At 50.0% G+C, this 27485-nt stretch overlaps 1 protein-coding gene across 8 annotated transcripts in view; it reads left to right on the top strand.

Annotated features, from left to right (window-relative positions):
• The window catches only part of prkag2a (protein kinase, AMP-activated, gamma 2 non-catalytic subunit a), a 90253-nt gene that overhangs the window by 26652 nt on the left and 36116 nt on the right, over positions 1-27485 (top strand). For 3 of the 8 annotated variants that reach the window (XM_039754072.1, XM_039754070.1, XM_039754073.1), the window contains 4 exons: positions 589-660; positions 6710-6989; positions 13361-13584; positions 17511-17562. In XM_039754072.1, the coding sequence (XP_039610006.1) occupies positions 589-660; positions 6710-6989; positions 13361-13584; positions 17511-17562 (628 nt within the window). Of the gene's footprint in view, positions 1-588; positions 661-6709; positions 6990-10998; positions 11210-13360; positions 13585-17124; positions 17168-17473; positions 17563-27485 lie in introns of those variants that run through there. The other 5 variants (XM_039754078.1, XM_039754074.1, XM_039754075.1 and 2 more) reach the window with 5 other exon arrangements.

Raw genomic sequence — 27485 nt, forward strand, 5'->3', positions numbered from 1 at the left:
TATTTAGCGCATGTAACTTAACGGCGCTGCATTGAGTCATGCTGTGCCCATATGGGCGCGGTTCTCAAGCTGGGGGTCACATATCGGGCCGTGTGGCTGAACCATCCAAACTTTGTGCAGGAGTAACACTGAGTGGCACTGTGCTCAGCATTCCACTTTGCGATGCCAAATTGCCGCTTTCTTTACTGCTTGGGTGCGTTTATTTCAGAGCCGCGGTCTTTGTCCCGTTGACCTGCAGAAGCGGAGCAGTCTTCCAGATTTCCAGCAGGCCTCCCGTATGTCTCACGTGTTTGTGTTCACTTAGAAATGTGCGTCATAAAATCTCCTTTTCTGTCTTGGATCTCTGTCCAGCACTGGCAGTGCCCGCGGGAAACCAGCTGGCATCAGCAAGCAGGGTGATAAGGCAAGAGCAAAGTCTTTACTCATTAAATCTCAGTGGAGATCTGTAGCTTTATGCTTCTCATTCGTCCTCGTCAGGTCCAAAGGTGGCATGGCGGTACGTACGTCTCTTCAGAGGGATGGCAGGACTGAACATACGGCTGCCTGGTGTCCTCTGTTCTTCTGATTGTGTGTTTTCTCGTTCTGCAGGACCTCAGCTCATTCGCAATGCCGTTCCTGGATGGGGATCTTGAGAGCTCGGACAAAGATGGCGCCAGGAAGGTAAAAACCCGTTCCCTGTTTTCATTACTCTAGGTGGTCTTGAGCAGAAGCAGCGGGAGCAGCACACAGAACCCGTCACCCATGCGCTGCTTGTGGGACCCCTGTGCCCCTGGCATTGTTCTTGGCTAAGTTTGGGTCACTTGGATGTGAGTGGCCAGGAGAGTCTTACTGGTTTGTCAAGTTCACTTCCTTTTAATTTTATATAGCGCCTCCTACCGAGTGCAGCAATAAAATCGCAGGTGAAATACAACATTCCTACTTCACTGACTACGTGAAGTGGAGACACAAAACGGGCGTAAAACTGAAGGACGTGAAAGGATCTCAGGAGTGTTATTGTTGAAATCTGACCATCAGTGGGCAACCTGGGGTGGGGGGTGTGCCCTAGAATGGAGCAGAGCGAGGTGGACTGGTGCCAGCAGGGTACATCATTAGCACCTTCGCCCTGTCATCTCTTGTGGCACACACACTTTCTTGACTGGCAGTTCTGCCATCTCCAGAGTAGGTCATTGTGGCTGCTGCAGTATGGGCTGTGATGGTCACCCGGCTTGTCTTGCCTAAGCCAGTGGGCTGAAACCAACACTCCTGCTGCCATCTGTGACCACTGGCCCCGCTCTTTACTATTCCAGTGGGGTCCTGTCGCCCCGAGTCGTCCAGCTACGGTCAGACCCCTTGTGCAACCAGCCGAGTGTTGTCAGGCAAGAGCGCATGTCCGACTGCCCCACATGTTACGGCCACGGTTACACCACCTAGCTCGGCCAGTAGGTCAGCCATTAGTTGATGTGCTGTGACATTTTGTATCAAACATCCGGGGCTGTCATTAGAGCACAATGAAGTCTGTAGTCCTGCCAGGCACAATCGAGACTCCTCCTGACTGAGGCACCTTACGGGTCACACGTGGCAAAGGTAAAGCGACCAGTTCTGGGTCGACCTGCCAAGGGCTGTGGGGTGCCGGGGTCAGGTCAGGTCAGGTGAGGTGAGGTGAGGGTAGGAAGGCGAGCGTTTGAAATCAGCGTGTGTCTAAAGGTTGCCTTATATGGTGAAAATGGCGTCACCCTTGGAGACCTGCGTGGCGAACACCGCGCTGGCATTAGTCACAGAAATGTTTCCAGAGGCTAGTTACATGGATGGCAGAACAACAGGTCATCAAAACCCAAGGAAGACCTGCGAGAACATCTGAAATGCATCTGCTCATTACGTCGGCCCCACACTCGCAAGAATATTCCACTCGCCTTTCCTTCTCTTTTCACATCCTCTGCTGTGACATTGTTAGCCGTGTGACATTGACCAAACACTGTCTGTCACCCACTGACTAGCCAAAGTTGTGATGTGCACCGTCACATTTGGTGGCAGCGGTGGGATGAGCCGAGGCAGTGAGGAACGAAGAACAGAAGGACAAACAGCAAGTGGGCATGGTGCCAGCCTTTTAAAGAACCCAAGCCAGAGGAGGTCATCTTCATTAGTTTTAATAGACTTTATTGCTGAATTTAAATGTCATTTTAAAGTTCTTACAATTTTTATGGCTTGGGTTTTGTTTTATGGAAGGATTTGGTTTTAGTGCAGTGCAGGGTATGCCATGGACCTTCCCATGCCACTGGGGCCTTGTGGAGGCAGGTATGTGATAGGTGGGCTTTGGGTGGATTGTAAATAGATAATTGTGGCCGCGTCATGCCCGCTCCATTCGAGGTGTGTGTGTGTGTGTGCGATCTCGATCTTGCTCTGCTCCACTCCAGGACGATTGAGTACGCACGGGCAAGTGCGAGTGTCAGCCTCAGTATTGCCACAAAGAAAGCCTCATCTTACACCTGTGCCCCATTAGGAGAGCCAGCATTAGGCGAGCCTGCATGGGACAGAAGGGACAAACAGAACAAGGACCGAGACAGCGGAAACGGAGCCAAAGGGCCAGCCAGCCAGCCCACCTCCAAGAGGCAGCACGGTCGCTGGCCCCGTGAAGGATCAGCACTGTAGAGTCAAAGTGCCCGCCAGGGGAACGAGAACGATGATGGGAGGGCAACCGACCCGAAACGGTGCAGCCAGCGCTGCCCAAGGTATTTAAGACGGCTGTGGGTATCGCCACTGGCTGAGCGAGCAGTGGGTGAGCCGGGGAGATGACATCTCAGAGCTGCATGGCCTAGTCGTGAGTAAAGCGTGTGAACAGAGCAAGACCTGTACGACGACGTCCACCTTCACGGCAGCGCTCTTTGGAGGGGTGCGAGACCAGAAGCGACTTTGGCCTTTCGGTTCAGTGTGAATGCACTGAGCAGCCCACAGTGCACGGTGGGGCAGAAATTGCTTGAACTGTTGGCACCAGAGGTCATGGCGGCAGTGATTTACAGTAGAAGTAGCCTGATGCTCTGTGGAACTGCTGCCAGCGAGGTGGTCTGCAGTAGTAAGTGTGGAGATGCGCCAAGTCAGCTGACGCACGATACCTGCTTGAGCTGGGCAGATTGCGCTGCCCTCGTGTCTGATGTTCTCTGCCATGCCATGTGACAATCAAAGCCCGCTGCTTTTAAGAATAACGGCGTAAGAAAAAGTTTAGATGGACCCATCGGGTCTCGGGCATATCGCAGCAGCAGGTGTTGAGAGGAGTCCATCACAGAGAAGTGACATTGGTAAAACAGAAAACACAAGCGACACGCAGTCAAGCACAAAAGTGACATGGTGGCTCTGTCATTGGTGATGTCAAGATGGCAGCCATGTGAAACATCACCACAGCTTACCAACAAGAAGGAGGCTTGGCCCATCCTAATGCAATGCCTTGATTACTGAAAAGGCAATATGTGTGGCCACTCCTGCCTCCCAGAATCCCTCCCACGTCTCTTTTCAGAGACCACCGCTGTAACATCTGCACCTGAGCCACGGCCTGCAAGTAAATGTTGGCTACTCCACAACTGGATCTGACCCTCTGCTTTAAGAATCACAACCTGACTTGGACCTGGACATGGTCGTGGAGAAGGAGGGACTTGACTTAAATCAGATCTCAAATTCTCGTAAGCCTCACATTTAAAGTTGTGCAGCAACAGTCGCTCGCCGTTAGCCTGCATGTAGGATGGTAAGGCTGTGAAAATGTAGCGCCCATCTGCCTCTGTGCCAGCGGCTTGTCAAGTCCCATGACTCAAGTGTGGGCAGCGCTTTATGTGAACTGTTCACACGTTAGAAAACCGGCCAATGGAATGGAAGCCCTCCAGTCCTAAATAACATCAAGTCCCCTAACGTCCTACTGTCTACCACACTACTTGGTCGCTCATTCCATGTGTCTGTGGTTCTCTTCCTGTTTGTGTGAAATGTACCCTTAACAGGGGCTGTGAATGAACTCGCCACCCCGACCCACTGGACTGGTTCTTCTCCTTAAACTGTACAGACTCGGCTCCTTGAAGCATTCCTCATAACTCAACCCCTGCGGTCCTGGAATCGCTCGAGTCCCACCATAAATACACAGCACCTCTCTGAAACAAGTGGACGTTTAATCGCGTTCTGCCCCTCTCTGTCCTGGGCTTAGAATAAGGTCGCTGTCCCCCTGAGATGTGGCCAAAGGCAACTGGAGGAGGCTGGCATCAGAAAGGGCCAGGCCATCGCAGTGTCACATAAAGGAAGCACGAATCCCTCTAAAGCGATGCCCCCTCGCGCCCGGTCTGTTTTAAGTACGCCACTCTTTTTGCATCATCAACGCGTTTGCTGGCCTCTCTGATTCCTTCGCAACTTGTCGCCATTTGCCTGACGCAGATATCCTCCCAGACTTTTTCACCCATGTCGTGTCACGTGCTTTTCCCATCCAGCTGCTTTCTAGAACTTACCAATCCATAGACCTGTCAAGTTCCCGTCTCCTCCCTGATTTTCTTGCGTCAATGTGCATGTGGACACGTGTGCTGGCCTTCTCAGACCTACCAGGCTTTACTTACAAGTTCATCTTTTTCTTTTGCTGTGGTGTGCCTCTCGTTTTTTCCTCTATTATTCAGGGTGCAAAAATGAGAGGCAATTCGGAGGATTGAAAGGTGAGATTCCGATTTGATTTTGAGGGGCAGCACAATTCTCGATGAAGTTGTGTTAGGGTGACTTGACCCGTATGACGCTACAGTAAAGTAATATGAAAATACATAAAGTTAGCTGCTGTTAACGTAACATCAAAAGTCATGTTCATGTTCTTGAGCCGCCATACTGTCTCGATCACTTTCTTGCTCAGTCAATAATGACGAGGTGTTCGGACCCATTCAGCTTAATCTGGGAATTGTTGACGTGTCCCAGTGGCATAATTGCGCCATGTCAAGAAGTGCGTTTTTATAAAGGTGCCTGGCCTGAGTCTCCGCTGGCTGGCTGGCTGGCTGGCTTTTTAGACAGCAAACCAAAGGGCATTTCTTTTTCCCACCATTCCACCCATCCATTTTCCAACCCACTGAATCCGAACACAGGGTCACAGGGGTCCGCTGGAGCCAATCCCAGCCAACAAAGGGCACAAGGCAGGAACCAATCCCGGGCAGGGTGCCAACCCACCGCAGGACACCCCACCATTCCACAGTTTGAAATTTAGCATCAACTGAAGTGTGGCTGCCGCTGGATCAGAGCGAAGAACGCGATACACAAACCAACAGTACCTTCTTCTGTTCTCTTCTGTCCGCACCACGTGCCCTAAACCGACAGTGGGCTCCACTGCCTCTGCCACGAAGAGCCAGTTCTCAGCCCGTAGCTGCCGTCTACTTCACCGCTGCTTGTCCCCTTTGCAGCCCCTTCTGTCCTCACAGTGACACGGAAGAGCCCTGTACATTCCAGATGTGTCATTACAAGGATATGACGAAGTGCCCTACACGGGTGTCAACCTGGGCGTCATTTCTGTCTGCTGTCCAGCAGTTGGATCAGCGGGTCCGTCTCGGCTGTCTGCCCAGCCTTAAACACGCTGCAGAATTGCTGCCATACGCTAGCGCCACACAAGTGGCGGTCACGTTTACTGGAGAGGTCTGGGACACCTTACCTGTATGAGAAGGGGACAGTGACACATACTACTAGTGGTCCTGGTGCCTGCCTTTCCTTGCCGTGCATAAATGCTGCCTTGTATCTGTTGGGATGGTCCACCAGTGACCGGGCTACCTGAATGCTGGTTTTTTTGGAGTGCTGGCACCGCAGACATTCGCGTGAAATAAAGGATTGTTGGGACGGTTTGGTTTCTTCTCTATACTGTAGGATGAGCCGCTGTGAACCCCGTTGCTTTAATTACACTTTTTCTGTTTTACCACGTGGTCTGTGGGCTACAGTGTGCTGGCATAAAATGCCCCACTTTTGCCCCTGGTTGTATGGTGCCAGTCTGAGTTCTTGCAGTCACTGGGATGGGAATGCTCCTTGATGGGCCTTTTTATCTCTGCATCTTCTTTTCTGGCTGGCGGTGAAGCTGGATTTGATTTCTTCTTTATCACTTCCTACGTCGTCAGCAGTGAAAGTGAGAAATGAGCACATGCGGCCGCCTCCGACTGCCCTGCTGTTTTGTTAGAAGAGCTCAGATTTCATGAGTCTTGTGCCTGAAAAAATGAGGAAGCGGAGATGTAGTTGTGACTTGCCTGTCTGACGTCCCGAGTGAAGAAAATGAAGCCCTTTGAGCGGCCCTGTGAACCTTCCAGTCTGTAGTCTGGGCTCTGACCCGGCCAATGTAGGATGATGGAGTTGGAGATGCGAATTCTTCCTGCCGTGCCCTGTCCCCAAGTCGTTCGACTCGCCCCTTCTGGCCCTGTCCTTCTGCCACACCATGCCACATCATGACCGCAGAGTGAAGCTGCTGCGACCTCCTCCATTTGTTTCTTCTCTGATCTTCAGGTCGTGAACAGCGACCAGACATTTGGGTTGTGCAGTCACAATTCCCCAACAGCACATCAGCTGCTCTTTGACGGGGGACATCCTTGTGCAGGGATGCTGCAGACAGGTGGCTTTGTCCCACCGATGTGAAGAGATCTGTGCACAGCTAATCCTAATCCTAACCCTAACCTGGTCAGACTTGGTGTGACTCCTGCCTTGGGGTCCTGATAACGCTAGGCCATCTCACCATCTCTTGTTTTTGGTCTTTTCTCTCCAGGAAGAAAGCAGCAGTCTCTCAGCAAGCCCAACCAGAAGCTTCTTCTTTCGAAGCCACTCAAGCCGGCCTTCCAGCCCCATGTCTGCCCCTGTACGTGCCAAACACAGCCCGGGCTCCCCCAAAACTCTGTTTCCATATTCCTATCAAGAATCGCCACCCAAGTCTCCTCGCCGCATGAGCTTCACTGGCCTCTTCCGTTCCTCTTCCAGGGATTCCTCGTTTGGCTTCACCCCTTCAACGTCACCGGTCAGCATGAAGCTGTTCTCCCGCTCCAAGAAAGGTAAGCCTCAATTGGTGGGCGTTAGGCTCTAGGATCCAGTTGTGTCAAGGTGGTAGTGCTCAAGGCCGGGCAGAGCCAGCTGTCTTGTGTCCCTTGAGACCCGAGCCAACACAGGGACACCTCTGAGATGGCGGCGGCAGGACTCGGAGCCGTGTGTGTGTCCGATGCTTCGACTGGCTCAGCTGCTTGTCTGTCTGTCTGTCTGTCTGTCTGTCTGTCCGCCTCCCTCCTGGCTCTTCTGTCTCTCTGCCCTCTCACCTGCTGGTCAGTCTTACCCATTTCTCATTTTCCCATTTCATTTTCTCTTTCCTCAAGTGGTAAATGCTGGCCGCGACTTCCATGCCCTCAGCAGTTCGACGAGGGCGCCGCTCTTTGCAGTCTTCCTTTCTGCCACCAGGGTCCACGTGCAGTTCGGTAGTTAGTTCACAGAATGATTTGTCTCAGACGGGCATTTCATGTGTTGTGAATTAGAAGCAGTAAGGAATCTGAATGTCCTCAAACGACGACGACAAACTTCCTATTCCCCGTAATGGAGTACTTGAGATCCTCCTAGGCCGACAGAAACAGCTGTGTAGTGGGAACAAAGCTGGGCAGGGACAGCCAGGCCAAAAACATCAGGTGATGGTAGATATGCCCGTTTGACCAGACACAAGGTGGTCATCCTAATGTGTTGATGTCCAGATGTGGTGTCCAAGCTCTTCTGCAGAAACACAAACAAACGGACAAGACTGAGGCCCACAAACGCAGCTCTAGGCCTTGGAAACGGAGTGCAGCAAACAAGTACATCAGGCTGGCTTCCATTTGAAATCTGAAGACGTCCAGCAGTGGCATCACTGGTGGTATCGGTGCACAACTGGCAGAAAGCACTGGCTACAGTCTGGAGATGGCTTATCAGAAGTGGTCTGCATGGAAGAGTTGTGACCAAGGTGCAGAAAATGGCAAGAAACGCAAGGACCGAGTGCAGCGCCTCTGGACTGATGAATTCGAGTGCGTAAAGTTCGGCTGTGCCAGCAGGCAGGCTAGAGAGCTGGACATCACAGTGAAGCATGCTGGGCGTTCTCGGCAGGTTTGAGGCCGTGTTTCCACAAGTGGCATTGGTGATTTGAATTCTTTGGCCGCTGACTGGTCCCAAATTCATTGTGTCACTTGACCCCAGACGTCATCAAAGGAGGTGCTGTGGCCACTCGGAGCCCTGGTCTCAACAGCCAGTCTGGGATTACAAGTCTGAGTGGACAAGAGGCAAGCGAGGACCTCCAGAAACTACAAGACCGGATCTGAGAGAAGGCCAAGGCAAAGGCTGGTCACACCAGATCCTGACTAACTTCATGGATGTTGCTCATCTGTGCACGGCACATTCTAGGGAACGTAATAAAAATGACTCATGCCCTTGTTTTTCACAGCATTCCAACTTGGCCGCATGTTTCCCCGAGTGCCCAAGGCGTTTGTACAGTACTGTATGTGCTGCGTCGTACTCGCTCTTTCCTCTTAACCATCGAGGTGAGCCTTTCCTCCATGCAGACCATAATTAGGTAAGCTAATGGGCTTGAGGTTTGCAGATGACATCACGTCTGGCACTCTCAGGTCAGCCGCGCTGGCATGGCCGTGGCTCAGGCTCACGTGTGTCTTTCCCACGTCTCCCATGACTTAGCAGAGTTTGAGGACTTCATGCTGGTGTCACTCCAGGTGGCTCTGATAAGCGGCCTGCATTGCCTCAAATGACGAAAAGAGTTGCACGCCAGTCGTCCTCCATGCCTCGTTCCTGCTGGTCGGGCCTCTGCCGGCTTCAGGAAGTACCACCGCGACCAGCTAACTAGTTGTCGGAGCTGCAGGAGGTTCAACTAAAATAATTGTAGAAAATGTAAACTCCTGTGTTGTCTCTACTGTGGAATGATGGAGCAAATGAGAACAATTGAAATTTTGAAAGAAAATTCAGTGGGCAGATGTGGTGCGCGGTGTTCACTTTCTGCTGCTGTCTCCTTGATAAACTTTCCATTTCCGGTTTGCCGCTAACCAGCAAACTCCACTTAGAGTTTTGGCTATGGATTGTTCAGCGGTCCTAATTACAAACACGGCATGACGAGGGGTCTTGAGGGTACTGGCCAGGCACCCCACGACACGCCTGCACAGGGCCCGTTTGCGACTCAATTCAAGTTCTTGTCACGTAGCGATTTTTACTGACATCAAACTAAATGAAATGAAAAACTCAGTGTAATTGGACAATCATTTGGACAATCGTGGAACTCCACACAGAGGTGGGCTCGCCACCTCCCTTACAGCCCAGTGTACCATTCCCCCTAAACATGGCTGGGTGGCACCTGCAGGAGACTATCCTGGGCACTGTCAGTGTCAAGCTTACATGTTCTCCCAGAGTCTGTTCTCCAGTAACATGAAGTATGAAAAGCCCAGTCAGTAAGCCAATCCACGTGAAGATTGCAGATGTGTTTGAGGGCATCTTCTTCACTGGCAACGTTAAAGCTGTCTGTGGGCGGCCTGTGCCCGATTGTTACCTGGGGTGTGTGAGTTGGGCCTTCACTGTGCTGCTTAGCCTCTGCCACGTTGGCCTCTGTGTGGAGGATCGCAGTGCTCTTATGGTGATCAACAACGTGGCGAGTCACTGTGACTACGTTTGTTCCCTCTGGGACTCGGCTGTCTGTCAGCTGTGTCCGTCATGATGGATTAGAGGGGATCACCAGGTGTTGTTTTCTGTGCGTCACTTCCACAGGCTAGGCCCGCGGCTATGGACGACTTCCACATTTTGTGGCCTAGTACTGCCATCTGCTGGATATGCAGTGAGGCCACCTTTACAGTTTCCTACATACTGCTGCCATCTGCTGGACACTCATTGTGAAGAAACTGTACAAGGCAGTGGGTGTGTAAGTGTTACTCTTGCGCGTGATTGGTCGGCAGCTGCACTGTTTTCATTTGCAGTGTTGTCACACGCTGGAGGAAACCCCAGTGCTGCCATCTGCTGACTAATCTGACTGAGGCTCTGTGGGTTGCAGCAATCGGAGCAAAGGTCCCTTTGTGTTTGGGCAGGCGCTGCTGTAGACCTTCATGTTCTCCTAACTATTTCTCATGCAATGCTGATCCCTGAGGAAATAATAAGTTTTGACATTTTCCTGTGCATCGCTGCCCCTTGTTTGTCTGAGGAAGTGTAGAAAACCTGCTGCTTCGCTCGGATGAACTTTGTGGCAGGGACCATGGCTGCAGTGACTGGAACTTGAGTTTGCGGTCTCCGCCTGTATGCTCAATGGCTCAGGAGTCGTTGCCCTCCAGAGAAGGAGCCCCTGAGTGACGTCCAGTTAGTCCAGAATTAGATGAGCACAGAGACTACTGTCTGTTTCACAGGTGGTTATGACCACGATGGTAGGCCGATGTCCGTGTTCACATTTGCTATTTGGCCGGGGCTCATTAGTGGCCATTGGCCTACCCAGTTCCATTGTGCTTGGGCCTCGGCTGTCTGTCATGGCCTCCCAGCACCATCCTGTTCTGCTCCTTGCCAAATAGGCTCGGGCCTGAGGCTGGCAGAGAGTTTGGAGGACAGACTCTTTCCTTGAAGGACATTTCTCACAGCCACACCATGGCCTCACACATATTTTCTATTGTCTTTCTGCTTAGGCTGCTTTATGCTAACTGCTGAGATCGGCGAGGAGCGTGTTGACCTTGTAGGCCAACGGCGCCAAAGGACGAGCGTAAGGCGAGCTACCTATGCACTGTGGCCCGCTGTCTCAGTGTGTGTGTGTGTGTCAGAGGGACCGCGTCTGTGTATTCACCAGCTGCTGTGGAGAGCTGGTTCAGCAGACACGCAGCTGGCAGAGGCAGTGGGCAGCGAGGTGGAGAATGATTGGCAGCAACCCCTCCAAATCCCCCCCTGCTCTCCAGGCAGCCTCTAGATGAAGGCGCAAGTTGCTTACAGCAGGCATGTGACGTTGAGCGCTGCCGAGAGCAGCCAATGCCCTGGCAGGGACGGGCAGCACACACTTGCTTTCCTTTTACAGCCTCTCGTGGTGTGGCTATTTTAAAGAGCCTCGAGTCACAGCTGCACGCCTGCTGCTCCGCATGGGCCAGCCTCTAAATTAGGCAACAGAGCTGAGGAGGACGCCAGGCTTTCTGCGCTGGGTATGCTCGGCCTTGCTGGCTGCAGCTCATGAAGCGTTTCGGCAGCCTCAGAGGGAGTAAGAAACGGAGCAGCGAGAGGCGCCAGTCAGAACCCCTGACAGGTAGGACGGCGTGGGCCCGGGTAACTTAATGCTGTCACGCTGGGACCAGTCTGGTGGCACTTTGGACGCTCTGGAGCCTTCTGGCTTTATACTGGGTGTCCAGCTCGGAGAGAGGGACGTGGGGGCCCCGTCTTTAGCACCCAGGAGGGTCTTTGAGCAGGGCAAGGAGTAAAGCGGACGCTCACTAAGGTGGTTCTTGTCATGTCAGCAAGCTCTTTATGCGTCCTTCACCCCTAAGAATCTGGAATTGATGTTTGCTGTTAACAGGAAGTACGACATTTGCTGCAGAAATGAAATAAATCCTGTAAAGAGTGAAACACGAGTCGCCTCTGTTGTTGGGGGGCTTATTAGGAGCCCTCGCGTTCATTCACATCTCTGCTGTCTGTAGGAGACAGGCCCGTGGGGTAGCATGCTGAGCAGCGCTGCCTCCTGGCAAGGCCACCATGTCTGAAGGCCTCCACTAACCCTAACCCTAAGTCCACGGTCGTGGGGGCGCCACAGGAGGTTTGTGACCTTCCCCAGGCCTTGTGTACCATGGAGCAGATGCTGGCCAGGTCACATGGAAAGTGCAGAAGTGGGATGCAACATCTTCTGAGGGTACAAACAACCTTCACCCGTCTCAGTAGGACAGGCCACTCGAGTCAGCCATCAGCAGAGGCTTCTTTTGTTGTGGGAGTATCAAGTACTTTTATGGGATTTCCTGAGACTCGGGCTCAAGCCACAGAGGTCGGTCATCAGCTCATCTCTCCAGATCAGTGCCTATCCGAGTGCCAATCGATTGTAGGGCACACTCACCCTTTGCAGAGCCTAACCTGCAGCTGCATGTCCTTGGGAGGTGGGAGGAGGACCCCCTTTGGCACAAGGACAACATATAAGCTTCGGTCAAGGACTTGCCAGCTAACCGTGTCCCACCCAAGTATCCATCGGTCACTCGTTCTTCCATATAATATCCTCTCCTGAGCAAACGGGCCTTTACAAAGTGATGGCTGAACACACGAGAATACATAAAGACTTCAAGTGTGAAGAGCAGCCCATGGAGGACTGGGAGGATGCGAGAGTGGCCAGCAGAGCAGGACGTCTGCCTGCACAGGCTGCTTCACGTGGTGCTGCAGCGGGCACTAAACCGGGCACCTAATAAGGCTGCACTCGCTGGTGTTTTATCAGCTCTTACTTGTAAGAAGCGCTTAAGTCTTGACTTGTGCTGTTTTTAGACCTACCGCATGCTCTCTGTTGTGCTGCCATGGCAGCATCTGGAATTTCCTCTGCCCGTGTCAAAGGACGTGGTTCTGCTGGGTTTAACCCTTCAATGACTGCCAGGTGCTCAATGTACAACCGTGCCAGGAAATGATACGTTGCCCATCTATTCCGGGTCACCAAACACACTTTCACCCTAATTTTTGCTTTTGGAATGTGGAATACCAAACGAGAATAAAGTGACCCGACTTCCAGAGGTAAAGCCTCCGTCAGGTGGGTTAGCACGGAGTTGAATAGGTGGACTCCTGCACTTAAGGACAGGCCGCATTGTGACAATGACAACTTGGATGTGGCCCCCGTGAGCAGTGACGAGGACTCGATCAGCACCATGTGTTAGTAAAGCTATAAGACCTCCAGTGTTACAACCTGGGTAACTGACATGCAGAAAGTGCACCGCGAGACCTGGATGTGCCCTGGATGTGCCCTGGTGCAGTGGTATAGACACCCTACCCTTTACATCTGCTCGGGGCATGGACTTCTGGTCCTGGTGTTGGTGCAGGCAGTTTCAGCCAAGCTGACGCTCATGGTTATCCATTGACTCGGCCTTCATTTCAGGTGAGTGAGTGAGTAACAGACAGCTGGTTGCTGGGTGGTCATACGTACACCAGAATTTGATGTGGACACTTCACGGTCTGTCCAAAGACTGGTGCCGTTAACGTCAATGTGACTGTGTGACGCTCCACACACCTACTGGTGTTCATCTGTCCACTTCAATTTGCAGCACTCCCTGTACGGCACCTGACATCACGTTGACCCTTGTCATTCAAAGGCAAGCCCAAGGCGGGGGACACTCCAACTGCAATGCCACCTACTTGGCCAGAAACTTCTTAAGGTGCAGGAATCGCGTTCTAGCCAATCTGACCAGCATCCTCTTGTTTTTCTTTCTTCTCCTTGTAGCTTTGGGGGTCTCCTCTCCATCTTCGACTCCGACTCAAGTGACCAAACAGCTCTCCTTTCCTCTCGAGGCATACAAGAATGAACCAGAGCGTCTGGAGTCCCGCTTACGCTCCAACTCCTCTCCTGCAGACACTGGCCAGCACTTTTCCATCCCTGCTGTTCGGGCGGGGATGTCTGCCAAGCTGCCCACGCCCCTGCATATGCCAGTGGCACCCTCCAGGACCGTGAGTATGAGAATGCCGACGAGGGCGTTTGTCCGTTTATAGACACTCGGGAGAAGAGCATGCAGGTACTTGGGTCGGTGCACTTTCTCAGACAGGCCAAGACTGGTGGCACCCTGCGTGCAGGGCGCCAGAGTGCCACTCTAGAAGCCAGAGGTCTTAAAATGAGAGGGTAGTCGGTGTCGGGCTCCATGCTGCGTTCAGCCTTAAGTAGAGGGCAGCAGGTCTGGAGTATGTGACTGGTAAGGCAGCTGAAACGTGACTAGTGAAGCAGGCACTTCAATTACCTCCATAAAGTAAGCGCCAGCAGGCAGCCGGCCGAATTTAACCTTCAACTTCCCTGAAATAAGGAATTCCCAGTCTGTTCGGGTCTGCTGCAGAAGGCTCTGGATCGTTCCACTTTTGTGCTTATGGACATTTCACACGCCTGTTGAGCGACGTTTTGTTTTCTTCCATCTAATACGATTGGTAATGGCAATTACTGAGCTGTCCTCAAGGCGGCCGAGAAGTGTGGTCAAGCTGTGTACACCGTGTGAAGGAACGGCGCACCCTGCGAGGTAAAAGCCTTGTAAAACAGTGAAGACTCCCCACCACGCCATTCTCTCAGCACCTCCTGTGAACGAGGAGCTTGAAGGCAGGACAACATGTCCCCATACAAACACAATGACTGATGTGGCAGTCACCGAGAGGGCATTCAGAGGTCTGCAGCTTTTGTGCCATCTTGGCAGCTCTTAGGCCACTAAATGTGACCACGGCAGTGGGACGTATCTGTGAATGGTTTACCCTTTGGAGTGGACACTTGTGTAACTTGTGCAGAACCCCGGTCCTGCCTCTGCTCAAGTCCCGGGGCATAAGCCCAGCAGACAGGGGCGACCCTAAAAAGACGTGTGGGCTGCTCGGCCTATGGAATGAGCGTACTTGGACAGGCGAGTCCTTACACTTTCTCCTCATTTCATGAGAGTCTAGATTAGGGCAGAAGGAGGAAGTGACATACGCATCTTGACCATCAAGGTGCGCAGAGGATAAGCCTAGCGATCCACCTGGAATAACAGGAAAATGCACTTCAAGACGACTTTTCACTGAGAAAAGAGCACCAAGACAGAAAAGGGCCAGGACTTGGCCCGCAGTCAGTGACACACTAATTGTACGATCGTTTTCTGCCATGTCATTTTACACGGACTGCCGTACTTGTACATGGGTTGCATTTACTGTCGATAACAAGGTACTTATGAAGAACAGGTCATAGAATATATAGCACCATGCAGCAGAGGACGTATATGATGGCACAGTGGAGACTGGCATGGATTGTCCAGCCAGTTCATCAACACGCTATGCACATCTCTGGCTGTATGGAATATACAAACAGAACAAGTGCATTAGATGTGGCAGAGTGTGGCTCCAAGGCAGTAACTTAACAAAGTCACCCCAGATTACCGTCTCTTCAGACACTCAAGTTGGCCATAGACAATAGTATTGCTAGGCCAACCTGGGGGAAACCTGAAAACGGATGGAACAGCAGCTGGCACTACCTGGCTGGGTAGTGGCCTGTAGATAATGGGGTCAGAGCTGCAGTGTTTCCACTTGGAGACACCCTACCCACGCGTGCACCACAGTTCTTACCCTGGGAAATGGCAGTGGTCTTCTGTGCCAGCATGCGACATTTCCTAAGATACACAAATTGTCAGGTTTACATACGAGCTGCCTCGACAAGCACAGAAAATGGACTGCTGGGCAGGTTCACACTACACGTTTCTGGCTTTGATTTTCCAAAGAGGTGGTCACTCCCTTCACTGATGCTCGGCATGTTTGAGCAAATCAGAGACGCCTCTGGACTCGGGCTTTGAGTCTTTGCAGAAATATCCGAGTATATTTGTAATTGCCGGCACAAACTCTTTCAGTGTGAGCACAAGTGTCAACAGCAATGAGCAACAGCCAGAGATTGGGAACAAGACCCCAAGAAATGGGCGCATACGTTAGTGGGCTTGTGATTAACAGTGCAAATGTCTGATGTTTTGTCTCAAATTTAACACAACATGCTCTTCTAGCTCCATTTTTGCAAAGTATCAGTAAATGATACGTCATTTCTCAAAAACATACACAAGAAGTGATCAGCGCTTTGGGGATATTGTTTGCCAAGGGAAGCTGGTTTCCAGTGAGAAGGCATGTTGAAGAACTGTTACTGTCCCCACAGAATGAGTGTCTGAGGAAAATAGTAGAGTGACAGGGATAAGAGATCCCAGTCACTTACTTGTTAGCCTTCCTGAGACTGCAATGGGCTGAAAACCTCCTTCCCTGCCAAGGTAGACCAGAGCTTGGTGGCATGGCAAGAGTGCACCACCTCCTCTTCATGGAAGTTTCTGCTGTTCCTGTAACATCAGAGGACGGTCATTCGCCTTCAACCAGTCACCCTTAAAGGCTTCCTCTAGCCCTGACAGCCTAAACCAAAACCAGAAAATCCTTCATTTGAATGTTTGAAGAGACCAGTCTGCTTCACAAAACTGCAGGCCAAATTCGTTAGAGCTCCCGGCTAAAGAACTCCTCATTTCATCCATTATAAAAAGTGAACTATTGTGCTATTAGGAATTTTATAATGCTGCAGTTTAGAGCAGATTGGCTGGAGTTGAACGACTATTTTTATCATCGTTAATTATCGGTTATCCAGATTTCTGTTAAGTGATAAGTAGGAGAAGCACCTGGGAGAAAAGTGCGGCTGTGTCCCTGTTCTGCGCTAATTCGTCGCGCTTCAGGCGAGTTCTGGAGAGCCAGTCGTGGTCTGTTCAAGAGTCAAATCCACGCGCGGCTTTTTATTTTGCTTTGTTAAGTCGATTCATAAAGTGAGAGTTTGTGGGGCTGAGGCATATGCGACCCGCAGAACCATTTATGAAAACGGCACAACTAATAGGATACTCAAACGTCTTTTTATTGTTTTTAAAGTTCAAACTAGAAGGATGGGGGTGTTCGGACAGCACCTGCCAGGTGACACATTCCGATCGTGCGAATGTTTGCCACACACACACACACACACGATGTCGCGTATCTTAAGCTGCTCCCTACCGGACCCGATCCAGCCATACCTTTGTACAACACTCACGAGCCAAGAGCGGCGCGGACTGTCCGATTGGATTCAAAGTCGCTTTAATGCCGGCCAGCGTTAAGAAAGGCGGAGCAGAGACACCCCGTTCCTTCGCAATGGGTCACATTTGTTTAGAAGGCTGGTAGACAGGAATCGGCGCTTCGTACTGATGAGGGACTCCGAGGCTCGGTCCGTGTTTATTACAGCGGCATTTGCTTCGCTCTTCAGGGAGGTTCTGTCACGTCTTCGTCCGCAGACAGCCCCCAGGGGTCCCCGCCACCTGCGCTCTCTCACTGTTCTCAGCCTTCAGCAACGCGCGGCGGTGGCCTGTACCACTGCTTTGTTTACGGGCGGGGGAGGCAGACGCGCATGGGCGTCGAGCGCCGTACAGTGTCGTGCCTCCCTCGGGGGTGGGGCGACGGCCACACTCTGCAGCTCTGCGCAATTCTGTGTCTTTGGTTCCTCGTCTTAACTGGCAGGGCAGCATGAAGTGGAATGTGCCATTGTGGCGGGGTGGGTCGCGAGCACCGCCGTTTGGCACCTTTGCGCGGCGGGGTTTCGAAGTGGAGGGCCGCGGAAGCAGCCGAGGAATGCCCCTCTGGAAAATACCAAAGAGACTTGGCGACGGATAAAAGGCCGCGCGCTCGGCACGACGCCGCCACGCCCCCCTACGTCGTTCGCTCCGGCTGCCGGGCTATGCGGACTGTCACTTGCACGGTTTGCACCGCTGCTGCCACGGGCTCGCCGCTTGCCAGCTGAGCGAGGGAAGGGCCTGCGGGTCGGGGTAGTAACGCGCACAGGGCGCCCTTGAGACCGAAGCGCTCCGCTGACTGCCTGTCCCGCCTCTCGTTCACAGGTACTCGGCTTCGCGGAAGGCATGCTGGAGAAACTGGAGCTGGAGGATGAAGGTGAGTGAGAGCTGGGCTGTGGGTGTGCGCTTTGCCAAGAGCCGACGACGTTTCTTCACGGCCCGTTTTGGGACAGCCTTGTGTTGCAGTGATCAGCGGTTAACGGTGCAGTTTTGGCCAGGGAGTCAAGTCGATGTAGTGGGCAAGGGGCGCACCGAGTATCAGTTGGCAACGTTTGCAGGAGGGGGGAGGGGGGTAAATGGCATTCTTCCGTCCTTTTGTGCCCACCTAGCCGACGGTCTGTCGGTCCTGCACCCCGTCTCCTCTTCTTCTTGCCCCGACTCCAGTTCCTCTTGTGTGTCATTTTGTAGTAAATCACGGATCTTAGTCGCTTCTTCGTAGGCTGCGCTTTATAGGAAGGGTGACAAACCAGCAGGAGGCGCCTGCCCTTTTTTGGAGCGTCGGTCGTCGACATTGTTTGTAATCGCGAGGACGCGCGCCCCGTTTACTCCGACGTTGACCCGTCCACCTTCTGTTTGATTTTGAGTCTGGGAAGCCGCCACGATTGCCCATTGCTCTGGCAAGGGGGGGATTGTGGTGGCATAGCAGTGGCGTAGGACGTTAAAGCAGAAGGTGGTGATCTCAGCCGCATTGCCCTCAGCTTTGGGTTTGATTGGCAACTTTGTACTCCGAGTGTGGCGTTTGACATTTGCGCCACAGCTGACTTGTACAAGTGTGGGTGGCTCTGCTGGACTCGCAGGGTTCCCCCCCGCCCATATTTTTTTGTTTCTTGTAGTTGTCTTCACGTTACAGCCGTGTGCATCTTGTTACGGGGTCATTTGATCATTTTTAGGCAGTGTGTTCAAGGCTTACTGTTTAACAAGCACAGGGCATCCGATTACTTATTAAGAAAAGGTGTGCTTTCAAGCAAAACGCCACGTTAATCGCCTGTCCCTCAGTAACTAGTGGCTGGCACTTGACACTGTATCTGTGTGGACTAAATGCCATTCTTGCGACTGCGCCACTTAATTCACTTATGTTGCAAAACACCATGCGCATTGTGGACTGAGGCAAGGCCCGTCATAAAGCTGGATGGCATTTTAATTATTATTGAGAACTAATGTAGGGGCTGTATTAGCATGTGGGGGGGGAGTGTAAAGATGATGTCCACCCTGGAATGAAGGCCAAGACTGAAGGAATGAAGGTTATAAACACAATGTATCGACTGCATGGCCTTCATCAGGAGTGCAACTGAAAATTAAAGCCAAGAATGAGCAAGGGGGGAACGGAACCAGAGCATGTGTGAGGTGGTGATATATGATGGGATGGGGCAGTTAAGACCCAGAGAAATGTGAAGCTGGGAACGGACCCCACTGTACCTTACGTTAAAATGTATTCTCATCATTTAGCTGTTGACACAGTCCAGCGGGGTCTCCAGTGCTAATGTCAAAGGACTCCACTTGGGACCTCCTTTCGTCCTCGGAGGCTGTATTAACCTTTTACTGAATTCTTTGGGGCAATTTACTGAAGTGTTCACCGAGTATGACTTGTCAAATTCTTAGTCGGCCAAGTGGATATCCACAAGAAAACACAAGCTGCTGCTGTCAATAACGGGCATGTATAGGTGGCAGAAAGAGGCAGTTGGACCTGCTCAGCAGTTTATATTTAAAGTAATTCATATCTGGATAGAGCAGGTATGGCTTGTAGTGTCCACGAGTGGAAAAGAACATGCCTAATGGGCACTTGTTTCCTTTTGAAGTCGCCGATATTCAGAGTGATTCATCATTAAGATGCTGGTACAGAGTGAATCATTTCTGTTGCTGAGTCGGCCAGAGTGATGTGACGTTTATCTTCCTGGCCTCCAAATTGGCCTCCTTTAGTCCGCATTTCAACGTCTGGAGCACACATTTTCCTTTTAATTGTGCTGTGCTCCCTTTTTTTGGGAGGTATTTGTCTTGAAAAATGAAAATGCAATCTGTTTTTCTCCCTGAGTTTGATGACCAGTGTCCACAGCCGTGTCACGTGAGCTGAAGTGGAGTGCTGCTTTTGTTGGTGGTGGAGAAAGCTGTCGCGACCTGAAACTTGCAGTTTATGGACAGTTTAGCCCAGATGGGAACCTCACAGTCGACTGTGCCACCCATGCAAGTTGAGTGCCCATGATGCAGGTATGGCATTGAAGTGTTTGGTGGTGACGGTTCTAGTGTTGCCTCAGGAAGAAGTTGGCCTGAAACTGGTTTTATTTATTTAATCATTCCATTCTCTTTATAGTTTGGTTTTGGGGGGAATGAAAGGTCCACCCCCACACCTCAATAAAGCCAAAACTGGACTGAAGTTTGTACTCAATGGAGTTTCAGTAAATGTTCTCAGATTGACCTTTGCTTGCCTTTTGTCTATGAAGTGCAGTGCACTCTGTGTGTCGCTGTTATGTGCCATTTGGTATGTGATTTGTAAAAGCAGAGTTAATGTTTGTGATGTGCCTTGTGTTAGGGTGACAAATGCAGTGAGTTTCAGTACTAAAAATGTCTGATGTGCCATCTGTTGGAATAACTGAGCCACACACAGACCCTTCTCCTTTTATTAAAGTGGATTGGATCCTGTTCCATTAAGTGTGATTCAGCTTTCCAGTATGCTTGACTGATCTCCTGTTTCTCTCCATCTTGTAATTCTGCTGGTTCTCATGCCCCCTGGGTACTGAGCACTGCTCCATGTCTGGCTTTGGAGTTCCAGTTTATTAGGCATACTGTATGTATGTAGTACAGGAAGTACTCGTAATCCATAGGATCTGACTGTTCAGAACAGCGACAGTAGTTCAATGCCAACAAAGAGACGCACACAGAAAATGTACGGAATGTGCAATGAACCATGCAGTCCTTGTCTTCAGGATCCCAAACTCCGAACGCTTTCACTCTCAATGTTTCTGATGCTGAAGCTAATGCCCCGATGCACTCAGCCCTGCCCTCATGATTCCATAATAATCACGTTTTTTTGGTTCTGACAAAGGCCTGGTCAAAGGATGTTCTCCTTGGCACACCTTGAGAATCATAATGGTTTTGTAAAAGAGAAACATCGCATAAAAAGGTTTGGGGCACATCTGTGACCCCAAATAACGTAATGCAAATTGAAATAAGTTGGTCTTTTTTTTTTTTGCAAAGACAAAATGAACATCTGTTCAGATCCAAGTCCAACAAAGAACTCGCTGAAGATGGCTGAATCTCCAGTTACATGGATTCCAGGCAGGAAGAGGCCGGTCCAGGAGGGCGGACATTAGAAGTGACATCAGTCTTCCATTCTGAGGAAGAGAGAAGGCATGAGAACATGGTGCCAAGCCCTGGTTCGGTGGGTAATTGCCACCAGCAAAGCCCTTTAGCTGTCTCCCAAGCATATGTGCATGACCATTTTGTAAGGCTTCACCAAGGCAGCAGCTCACAATTTACTTTTCATTTGGGATCTGACATAATCAGTCCAGGCATTTGTTTTGAAGGCTCATAGGTTGACCAGAATTCCACCTTTGGGTGGTATCACTAGCAACCATGGAGATGAAGAAAGCCTCAAGTAGCATTTGAGTTCTGCTCATCCATACCAGTGTTTCCCAAACTTGGTCCTGGCAGCAGGTTTTTGTCCCCAGCAGCTTCTGTTTTTAATTGAACTCCTGGACTAATTATGTGAACTGATATTTTCCAAGTTCTGTGTTTAGGGAACAATATAGAAATAAGAAAGCTAAGTTTGCTAAAAAAAAAGTGTGTGTATATATACTGCTCAAAAGAATGAAAGGAACACTTTTTAATTAGAGTATAGCATAAAGTCAATGAAACTTATGGGATATTAATCTGGTCAGTTAAGTAGCAGAGGGGGTTGTTAATCAGTTTCAGCTGCTGTGGTGTTAATGAAATTAACAACAGATGCACTAGAGGGGCAACAATGAGATGACCCCAAAACAGGAATGGTTTAACAGGTGGAGGCCACTGACATTTTCCCTCCTCATCTTTTCTGACTGTTTCTTCACTAGTTTTGCATTTGGCTACAGTCGGTGTCACTACTGGTAGCATGAGGCGATACCTGGACCCTACAGAGGTTGCACAGGTAGTCCAACTTCTCCAAGATGGCACATCAATACGTGTCATTGCCAGAAGGTTTGCTGTGTCTCCCTGCACAGTCTCAAGGGCATGGAGGAGATTCTAGGAGACAAGCAGTTACTCTAGGAGAGCTGGAGAGGGCCATAGAAGGTCCATAACCCATCAGCAGGACCAGTATCTGCTCCTTTGGGCAAGGAGGAACAGGATGAGCACTGCCAGAGCCCTACAAAATGACCTCCAGCAGGCCACTGGTGTGAATGTCTCTGACCAAACAACCAGAAAGACTTCATGAGGGTGACCCAAGGGCCCCATGTCCTCTAATGGGCCCTGAGCTCACTGCCCAGCAGCATGCAGCTCGATTGGCATTCGCCATAGAATACCAGAATTGGCAGATGCACCACTGGTGCCCTGTGCTTTTACAGATGAGAGCAGGTTCACCCTGAGCACGTGACAGAAGTGAAAGGGTCTGGAGAAGCCATGGAGAACATTATGCTGCCTGTAACATCATTCAGCATGAGCAGTTTGGTGGTGGGTTAATGATTGTCTGGGGAGGCATATCCATGGAGGGTCACACAGACCGCTACAGGCTTGACAAAGGCACCTTGGCTGCCATTAGGTATCAGGATGAAATCCTTGGACCCATTGTCAGACCCTATGCTGGTACAGTGGCTCCTGGTGCACGACAATTCCTGGCCTCATGTGGTGAGAGTATGCAGGCAGTTCCTGGAGGATGAAGGAATTGATACCATTGACTGGCCACCACACTTTCCTGACCTAAATCCAATAGAACACCTCTGGGACATTATGTTTTGGTCCATCCAATGCCACCAGGTTGCACCTCAGACTGTCCAGGAGCTCAGTGATGCCCTGGTCCAGATCTGGGAGGAGATCCCCCACAACACCATCTGTCATCTCATTAGAAGCATGCACCGATGTTGTCAGGCATGTATACAAGAACACAGGGGCCATACAAAGTGCTGCGTACAATTTGGAGTTGCTGCAATTCAATTTTGGCAAAATGGACTAGCCTGCCACATCATTTTTTCACTCTGATTTTTGGGGCATCTTTGAATTCAGGGCTCTGTAGGTTGATCATTTTCATTTCCATCAAACGATGTGGCATCCTTTCGTTCCTAACACATTACCCAGTCTATATCAGTATAGATATCCAGGAGGATTTCTTTTTACCATTGAGATCTGATGTGTTTTCAAAGTGTTCCTTTCATTTTTTTGAGCAGTTTAAATATATATATATAATTATTAAAATGTACCAGCACTTATATAGGAATAATGTTTATTATTTTTTTTTTTTTTTCTTGTTAACAGTATTTTCATCTTGATTTTCATTCTGCTTTTCCAGGTGTTCCGATTGTTTAACTAATCCATTATTTACTAATTAGTGGGTCTGACGCTAAAGCAGCTGCAGCCTTTGATTATTCCGTGTTGTTTGTCTGGGTGTCTGATCTGCGCGTTTTTAAATTGTCGTCAGTAAGATACAACGAAGGGGAATTCGGCACAGAGAAAGGACAAAGTTGAATGAAATCAACAAAACTAAGTGAAGCATTTAAATCAACAGCAAAAGCAGAAATATTTCTAAATGTCTTCTAAATGTTAAATTGTGCTGCTGTGCTTTTCTGAATGTTGAATAAAAGAAGAAAAAAAGGCAGCTAATTAAATAAGATGAGTGCTATCAGCTGTTGTCCCTGATTAGGAATGAGATTGGAACAAAAACCTGAGTTTGGGAGACGCTGATCCATACGGTATGATTCAAGTGCCAGGCGGCTGCTGAGTTCTTGATGCACGGCTGAATGAAATGAATTCAGGAATGTGGTGAAAACGCAGCACCACAATGTAAACCTGAGGGACCCTCGCTCTGCCTCTAGGCTGTTTTTTTCCCTCCGTTCCTTTACAGGGCAGGAGGAGAGCGGCCCACGAGTCAGGAAGTTTCAGTTGTTTGGAGCACCTCGACTAGCCTACAGACAAACTGGGACAATAGCTCATGTAAATCCCGACTTTCATCTCATTGGTTACGTGGGGGCTTCCTGCAGCTGTTCTCCACACGCTCTGACATCTGTCCGTACTGACGGCACAAGTCTCCTGCCTGGAAGTTGCTTGAACAATTTTGGGATGGGATGGTTAAAGTGGAGGCGAGCTTCATTTTCTCTCCCAGGTCTGATGTGTGTGTGTGTGTGTGCGCGTGCGCTGAGAGGACCTGCTGGATGCCATACTGCTCTGTGATCATTAAATGAAGTCCATTTTATTCAGGTCCTCACCAGTCCATTTTGATGAGACTTGTTTAGAACTAAAACCAACTCGGCCGACCGAGAGACTTTGCTGACACAGCAACTCTGGCGCTTGTTCCCCGTGTGCCCTAAGAGCTGCCATTTATAAAGTCGCACCTCTGAACGCTGCTTTGCTTGACAAAACCAAATGTTGTAGATGTAATCTGACCGAGCCGTTGGAGAACGACACCTGCTGCTCCGAGATCTTCGAGCAGAAATCATACGCAGTTAAAAGTGACCTGGCAGCAGATGTCCGAGCAGCATGACAGTGGATACAGTTTGACGTATTTGAACGGTCAGGCTGAGAAGAGGCCCTGCAGTCCAACAAACCGGCTCACCAGGTCTGTCCACTTCATTCTTTCAAAATAACATCCAGTCACATTTTGAAGTTCTAATGTCTGCCGCACGACAGGTCACTTATTCCATGTGTGTGTCAGTGTGAAGAAATAGCAGCAGTGTCCTTTGATTTGATTTTGAAATACAGGAATGTGAGAGAAATCAAAATGACGTCACAAAATAGTAGTTTTGCTTTGAGCAATTAGACATTCCCAAGGGGACATTTTAGCTTTCATAGAAGCTCATGAAGGATGACAAAGAACAACAAAGCCCCTCTCAGATGCACACAAGAATCGCCAAAAAGAAGACCCAACTTCTGATCGCCTGTCTGTTAATAAGAGAGCAGTCCCAGCGGTGCGCTATGAAGGCGGCCCAGTAGCTTTGTTCATAATGGCCATCAGTTTGGAGGACAATTGATGAAGCACATTTGTGCTCGGTGTGCTCCGTCGACACACACACACCACTTTTGTGAGAAAAGCGTGTTTATCAGATTTGTTCTTATTTATTTCTGTTGTCCTATCGCCCCCCCACTGGCCAATGAGATGTTGATGTACGCATTCCTCCGAGATCTGACCTGAAGCTGAGGACTTCTCCCTGCCAGCGCCATTTTTGTTTTACAAGTCGAACACCAATGTTGTGGTTTGTGGGGCATTCATCTGCCTTGACTGTTTGTTGGTGGAGTTCAGTGTGTAGAATCCTGGGTTTGAATGGTTGAAACCACAGCATTGAGGCAGGAAGCAAATCCGAAGAAAGCTCTTGTCTGTGTTGACTGCTTGCTTTCGAGTCCCTTCTTGTGTATTGGCAGGACTTGTCCCATAATGAGGATCTGGATGTGTGTGTGTGTTAGACATTTGAGAATATAGTGTCGGGTGTGCATCCAAAACGTCTTGTCTGCTACATTTGTACAACGGAGAGTGGCTGGCTCGTTCCATTTTTACATTTGTACCACCCTTTCCCGTGTGCTCTGCTCTGCTCGGCTTGTATCCCCCATTTTAATTTTCTGTTGCTTCCATTTCGGCACAACTGTGACCCTCAAAGCCCAGCTCCACATCATTTGAATGGCTCCCTTTGCTTAGTAAGCTGGAGAGGCCCCTTTGACTGTCACACCTCCTGTCTGCTGGTATCACTGCAGGGTCCTGGGAAGAGATGTATCCGACCTCCTGTTGTCACCAGTGCATTCTGGGCAGTTTAAATGTGAGACAGAGGCCTGCACATTTCTCCTTGTCATTGAACAGTTTCAGTTTGCCTCACAGTCGACATCAGATGCACCTTCTCAGGTTTGTAGCCCAAGGTGCACCTTGTAACGTCTAATAAAAGCCGGCTCCTTGATAAGTGATGGGAGTGAAGTTGTCAAGCCTCGGCTTTGGTGTGAATCCAGCAGGTTCCTAGGACTTTGTGATCTTTTCACATTTTTGCCCAGCTGAGTTTACTTTCTGGTTGAATGTTTCAGCTGCTAATCGTATGGCCTTTTTTCGTCCAGGACATAACGTTTGATTGCTTTACTTCATGAAGAAATGTTTTCCCCAGACTGTGGAGTTGCAGGAAAGCATTTTAAGATTCCTGAATGACTCCTAACAGTGTGGTCCAATCTTCCTCCAGGTGTCGTTGACCGGCAGACTGGTTGCTGGACTGCTTCTTGTCCATAGCAAACACTTTGTTTGCACCTTCACAATCCAGGCAGGGAAAAGCATGCAAGGCCATGCATTTAGTAACTGGCACAACCTTTAGTGGCAACCACCTCCATCCAATGTTTCCCGAAGCTGCATGGGAGGCTTGCACAACAGGTAGGGGAAATTCTGAACTACAATTGTGGAATTTGTCTTCTGACTTCGCCACAGCATCTCACTTGGGCTCCGGAGGTCTAGACTCTGACGTATTCAATCCAGAACACCGTTTCACCGGTTGGTGCCCACCCGTGTTTCAGGCCTTTCTGTTAGACGTCCGACTCCAATCCTGAGATTCTTCTGTTGGGTTCCTGAAGTGTCCAGGCGCTGTGATGCTCCATCCACTCTGCTTCAAGGTTGGAAGAAGCCTTAGGTTGCAGTGTCTTTGTTTTCTTTCTGCTTAGTGTTGTGTGTTTCTATTCAAGTGTTCAGCCTCTTGAACATCCAGGTGGTCTTTCACAGTCCTGAGACTTGTAGTAGTGTTTGCTTGGGAGAGCGGGGCTTTCATCTTTTGCATCTCGCACAAATCCCATTCCTGTTTAGTCAACACGTTAAAAGACTTTGGCACATGTGAGATTTCTGCAGGTTCTTTGCTGTTAGCCATGCGCTCTTGTTGTGGTGTTGAGGGAGTCCAATATGATGAACAGCAGCGCCAATACTGCTTTGGCTCGCCGTGTAGACTGAAGGTCGTCCTGTGGATTGATGTACTCCAAGGCCTTTGTGCCCACTTTCTGCTTCTCTGTAATTCAGGGCATCATTCACCTTAACTGGAGCCAGACTTTGTGTCGTTTTCAAAGGGCAGGAGACCTGCTGCCTCCTCTCCTTGATTTGAATGCCCGAGTCTAGTTGGCCTTTTGGTGTGTAGCCCAGGCTTGTGTGTTCTGGAGGGCCACAGTGGCAGCAAGTTTTGATTTCAGATCCACTGCTTAATTAGAAGGCGGCAGCGATTGCCAACAATGCCATCTAATCTTCGGCTGGTCGGTGTTTTCATCATCGTGTTTCCGGTCGTTCTTATTCAGGGTTCGGTTTTTTCCTTTCTGTGGATATCATTTAAACGCCCAGAGTCGGTCAGGAATTCACTCTTTCACTCTTCTTTTGCTTCAGATATTTTCTCAACTATAACAGGTGCCTACTGGTGAACGCACACAGGTGTGAGCAGGCGAACTTGGAGTTCTTTTGTTGTTAACTGGCAGACAGCAATTAAAAATTGAGAATACAGCAGCTTAAGAGTAAAAGAGGTGATCACAAGTGAGTGAGCGGCAACAAAGCACAGAGCGTCACTTGAGGCCTAACTGCTTCAGCACTAGTAATTAGCTTCTAATTGACAAATTGCGCTGGAACAAAAGGGGCAGCCATAGCGGTCCTCTGGGGCTGGACTTGGGAACCCCTGGCCTCGAAGTTCACCTGCTTTTTAACACCCAAGCCAATTTGGTATTTTGCAGAAGAAGTCCAACAGCGTTAATAGTTTAGGCAGATTGTGTTTGTCTGTTACTGTGACTCCGATGACTGCTATGAGGAATTATTCATGCACACCATCAGGGTGTTAAGATTTAAAAAGCTTTGATTTGCAAATGCCAGTTTAAATGAAGACCGAGCTGCTTGAGGGAGCCTGCATAATTAATAGTGTG

This window comes from Polypterus senegalus, chromosome 5, assembly GCF_016835505.1.
Source record: "Polypterus senegalus isolate Bchr_013 chromosome 5, ASM1683550v1, whole genome shotgun sequence".
NCBI lineage: Eukaryota > Metazoa > Chordata > Cladistia > Polypteriformes > Polypteridae > Polypterus > Polypterus senegalus.